Source organism: Rhodamnia argentea, chromosome 9 (genome assembly GCF_020921035.1).
Source record: "Rhodamnia argentea isolate NSW1041297 chromosome 9, ASM2092103v1, whole genome shotgun sequence".
Taxonomy (NCBI): Eukaryota; Viridiplantae; Streptophyta; class Magnoliopsida; order Myrtales; family Myrtaceae; genus Rhodamnia; species Rhodamnia argentea.
The window spans coordinates 321,164-326,643 of record NC_063158.1 but is presented as its reverse complement, the minus strand read 5'-3'; the positions used below and the strand labels follow the sequence as shown (position 1 = coordinate 326,643).

At 42.8% G+C, this 5,480-nt stretch overlaps 1 protein-coding gene across 1 annotated transcript; it reads right to left on the bottom strand.

Moving 5' to 3' along the window:
- Positions 1-225: 225 nt before the first annotated feature.
- Positions 226-1,222, bottom strand: LOC115756614 (RING-H2 finger protein ATL79-like). Its single transcript, XM_030696459.2, has one exon. It carries the CDS (start codon positions 1,050-1,052, stop codon positions 408-410), a length of 645 nt encoding a protein of 214 aa, XP_030552319.2. The 5' UTR covers positions 1,053-1,222; the 3' UTR covers positions 226-407.
- Positions 1,223-5,480: the final 4,258 nt, after the last annotated feature.

Sequence of the window (5,480 nt, the reverse complement as noted above, 5' to 3'; positions counted from 1 at the left end):
TATCACATTTCACCACTTGAACCACTGGGCATGACATTGCAATAGCTCGAGCCCAAGATTTACTAGTTTTTCGGTTCGGTTCCGTTGCCGAAATAAATGAAAATTGACCTCCTGGGGATGATCACTATTAAGTTGCGCATGTCACCGGCGATCGATTCTATTAATGTAGAGTCTGGAATTGACTGATAATTACTATAATTACCGTTCAATCTTTCTTTGTCACTATTTTCGATAGGCTCGGTTTGATAGTCAAGCTGACGACATTAGCTGAAACATTTGCATCAATGCTCAGGATTTGCTATGAAAGAACTGGGGAACTACTCGAATTTCGGCTTCAAGTTACCATTTATCGAGTACTCAAAATATCTACATTATTCAGGCCAGATGTGAGCCTACCCCAGTAAGTTTCATATGCTTGCGGCTCCTCCGGACGAGCTCTCACCGGCGGAAACCGTCTGTTGATTGGCATTCTCGCGGCAATGGTCGCCGCCCTCCGATACGGTGCTCCCACAGCGATTGACGACCAAGCTGCTGCGGCAAGTCGGGCACGACTTGTTCGAGCTCAGCCACCTCTCGATGCACTCCACGTGGAACCCGTGGCTGCACGTCTCCAGGACTCTGATCCCGTCACCCTCGACGAACTCGGTCAGGCAAATCGAGCACTCCGCCTCTGTCCCTGCCAGCTTCGTCACGCCCGGCGCATATGTTACCGCCGGGGCCATGATCAGTTCAGAGTCGCCGAGCTTGGGCTCGAGCTCCTGCTCCTGCTCCTGCTGACGGTGCCGCCGGTGAGGTGCTGGCGGTGGAGAACGGCCGCCGCCGTCGCAGCGAAGGAAGCAGCGGATGGCGGTGTTGAGGATGAGGCCGCAGATGAGGCCGCAGAGGAGGACCAAGAGGATGGTAGCGGCGCTGGCCTCAAAGTCGTGAGAGGTGGGGTAGACGGGCCATCGGCAGTTGGAGTAGCCGCACGTTGCCGGCGAGGGCTGCGGTGGCTCGAGGCGGAGGGCGGCTCGAGGCGCCGGTGGGGTGATTGATTCCGGTACGGGCCGCATTTGCCGGTCTTGAGCGTCTGTGTGAAGGGAAGTCGGTTCTGTGTTTGAGAGACACAGAGAGAGATTGCGTGGGAACAAAGGCCGGGAAGATTAATATAAGAGAACTGGAACATAGAATCGGGTTTTCGTGGACCGACACCGATGATGTTTGTCCCGACATAGATCGAGTCTATGTAATAAAATTTTTCGAGCAGCAAATGCGTACCGTCGTCTAATTGAGTGCAAAACCATTCAAAAAGAAAAAAAGAAAATTTCCAAAGAACATTTAAAAAGGCTTAACAATTTTTCCGAGGGACATCTCTTTAACATTTTCCATGTAAACAAATCGATTAAAGACATTATGTCATGGATGTACGAGCCAATTACCACGTGGTCATTGGGACTCAGGCGATCGAATTGTCGAGATGGAGTGAGGTCACAAGACGCGGATGCGTATGAGACTTTTCATTAGAAAGAGGTTGCTTGAGTTCTGCCGGGAAAGATGCCCGATTCATTTTCTGTTTTATGTATGGCAGACGCGTAACCGTACAAAGATAGTTCAACCGACCTAAGGAAAGTAAGGGAAAAAGAAGGCCGCTTTAATAGCCGCGGTATAAGGTGCATCGAGATAATGACGTGTGCTAGGGTGTTGATATCGTATTGAGATCTAATCGACTTAGTTTAATTAATTTGGCAATACTAACTAAGGATTCACGTTGTTAATTTGTCCGAGAGGTGTCGTTTGCGGTAAGAAATATCGAATAAATGAGTGTGATTTTGATCTCACATTGATTCCAAATGATAAAGTTATTCTTGTATGGCTTCTCAAGATTAATGACCATATTAAATTGCTCGTTTACTTGCACAATTAGTCTTTTGTTTGCAAGCTGAAGTGGACTAAGCATGCTTCTTGTGGAGTTAAGGCATGGGAAACAGATGAATCACATATTTACGACATGTTTTTTTTTTTTTTTTTTTGTTGGGATTGGCACTTGGATGTGTTTACAAAAGATTGATATGGCGAATCTAGGGAACATTGTAACAAAAAAAAAAAAATACAAAACCTATCACACTTTTCTTAGGCTACGCTTTTTTTGCGGAAAACAACTTTCAGAAAAATATTTTTTGAACTTTTCGGTGTTTGGTTCGCGAAAAATAAGCTAATCATAGAAAATATCTTCTACTCATGAAAAAACCTCGTTCAAAAGTGGGGAAAATATTTTCCCTCATCTTTACTACCTCATATCCTTTGCATTAATTTTATGTTTTTTAATTCTTGAAATTTTTATAAGTTAATTTATTTATTTTTTATTTTCTCTTTTTCATTGTAGCCCGCAAGGGTCATTGAGCCTTAGCAATGATTGGCGACCCTCGCCGGCCACCGGGTGAGGGCCATCTCGCCCCGTGACTAGCTTGCCCTCGCCCAGTGGCTAGCAAGGGTCGGCATCATCATCGACCATAGGTGAAAAAATTGAAAAGAAGGGGAAAAAAAGGGAAAAAAGAAATCAAACAATTATAAAAAAAAAAAAAATAACAAAAATTCACGTTAGCGCCAATCGTCATTGGCTGTGCCGCATAGGACGATCATCGTCCACGTTAGTGCTTTCCGATCAAAATTGGCTAGAAGAACTATATTGGTAGATCATAAAAAAGTTTAGGAATAAATTGATCAATTTATAATGTTTAGGATTGAATTGATATCGGTACAATAGGTTTAAAACTTTTTTTTTTTATATATAAATTCTTCGTGATCAAGGCACAACTATTTTTTTGAGAAGGCAATCAACCTGGATGCGAATTGGCTTAAGAACCTAGGAACTTCAGTTTTAACATTCTTCTGGGTCCTACTTGAGATTTGAGCTTAATGTTGCTAGGGGACAAGAAGTTAGGTACCCATCCTATTCGTCATTAACTTATAACTTGGCTTCGATAGGGGCCGTATATTGACAGTGTGTATGGGGGAAAGGAACGGGTTGAGTGAATTTTCATACACAACTTATTTTTTTTTTTCGGACAAAAAAAGTTTCGTTTTCTGAATGTTCCATATACAAACCTACTGTAATTGTGTCCATTCAGTTATAATTTTTTTTTTGGGCCAATTCAGTTATTTCGTCGTATTTTTGCTGGAAATCGCCGATATGACGCGGATATCACTAAGGTGGCGTGACCAGCATTGATGTGGCAATTTTAACACTATTGTAATATATTTTTTCGATTTTCGGCTGCTGGCTTGAGGAGGAAGAAGAAGAAGAGAAAAAAAAGAGAAAAAATCGACAATATATATTACAATAATATTAAGATTGTCCACGTCGGTGCTTAATCGCGTCACTTCAGCGATGTCCGGTCAAAATTGGCCAAAAAGATTGAATTGGCATGAATACAAAAGTTTTGAGACTGAATTGACACAAAAGTTTAGGACTTTTTGATAATTTTCCCAATGAAAGTGCTCTTCATTGTCCTCTACTGTGAGATTTGCTGGAGAGCTATTATAATCGCTTGAAGATCGTAAGTTGGTTGCTCTGCTTAGTCTGAAGCTCACATTACCAGGAAAACTAAAGCGAGAAAGGAAGCGATTGGTAGGGTTCAACCGTTCAAGGACTCAGTTGAAGAAGCTAGGATAAAACTGTAAGTTCAGTGACAACGCGATGCAATTAAAGAGAGGAGTTCAGGTGAATATGTCGTTAACGATAAAAATTTAACGGCAAATCAGGACAAAAAAAATGCGACCGGTCCTATAATTGAACCGCCTGAGAATCGGTCTGGTACCAGGATGGGATCGGATAGTACCGATCACCCCAGGTTTGGAGGGCAACAGGATGATTTTAATGGAGTGGGTTTGGTCCGTTTGGAGCGTCCCCTTTCCATATAGTTCATATACCTTTTGTTTTGTTTTTTTTTTGTTTGGTTCATTTTTGTTGGTCGGATTATGAGATGGTACTTATTCAAAAGAAAAAAGAAAAGGGCATCTTCGTGCAGGAGGCTGGAGGCCTCATGCCTGCACAATCGCAAACTTCACCAAGAAAATACTACGACGACTGTACTCAATGTGAAAGGAATGGATGCTCTCCATCTCCGTGGCTTCACTGTTCAGTTGCCTGCATTGCAGGACAATAGTTAATGTCGTTGCAAACACTCCCTCAATTTGCAGAGAGACAGAGAGAGAGAGAGAGAGATGGCCCTGGTTTCTTCGGCTTCGCTGAGTCGACTCGTGTGTCCAAAGCTCACTCAACGATGCCACAACTGTCCTCCACTCTCCGTCTCTGTCTCTGTCTCTGTCTCTCTCTGTTATCATGACGCTGCAACTTCAATCATTCTTCGCCACAGAAATCTGCAGATGAAGACGTCTCTCGTTGGCTCTTTCCTCTCCGTTCGGACGCAGAGAGACACGGGCGTCTCTGCAACTGCAAGTGTCTACATCTTGGAACCAAAGAAATCATTCAGTAGGGAGTCGTTTGTTTGGTGGGATGTTGACGACCGTATTTATGTTCTTGTAATTTACTCTTATCGGCTTATCCGTATCTCTTTCTCGATCTCTCTCATTCATCTTCTGGGGTTCATCACTCCCACGTTGCATCATCAGCACATGCTCGTCTTGGATTCACCTTAGGATGGATACTGAGCGCACGACAGGTTTGCAGAAAGCTGATGGGCAAAAGCTGATTTGATCACAGCAATTTGCTGCTCGCTACCACTTCAGTGTTTTAAACGTGTTTAGATTCACCGCGAAAATTGTCCAAAAAGTCTTATATTTATTGTATTTTTGCCAATTCAATATTAAATTTTTTAATTGTATTAAAGTCCTAAACTTTATTATATTTTTCCAATTGAGTCAATCCGGCCAATATTTTCCAAAAATCGTGGGCTAGTTTTTAACGACGTTTCAGTATTTTTTGAATTTTCCTTTTTGCTTTTCTTTACTTTTTTTTTTCCAATGACAATAGTCGTGCCTTGACCACAACTGGCAAGCAACCATAGGCTATGAACCAGCAAGGCTCGCCAGGATTTGGCGAGAGGGACCTCGCTTGCCTTGGGCAAGGCTCACCCTCGCCAAATCCGGCGAGGTCAAACCTTGCCCAAGGTCGGCGAGGGAGGGCGACACTTGCCGGTGGTTGCCTTTGGCCGGCCACCGGCAATGGCCAAGGCCCGGCTACCGGCGGGAGAAGAAAAAAAAAGAAAAGAAAAGAAAAGAAAAATCAATAAAAATTCAAGGATAAATGAACATATTCTAAAAATTATTCACATCGGCGCCGGCCAAGCCACTTAGGCGGTTGGTGCCCATGTCAATAACTTCCGATCAAAATTGATTAGATAAACTCAATTGGCAAGTCATAAAAAGGTTTAGCACTCAATTAACACAACTAAATGTGGCAATTTTGGAAAATATTTTCTAGCAAATCTTGAAAAATGACCATATTTTTCGATGTTTGGCTAAAATTGAAAATGAACTAG

What these genes read in the sequence shown, in the direction of transcription:
- LOC115756614 (XM_030696459.2), bottom strand. Translation starts at nt 1,052, where the DNA reads ATGCGGCCCGTACCGGAATCAATCACCCCACCGGCGCCTCGAGCCGCC.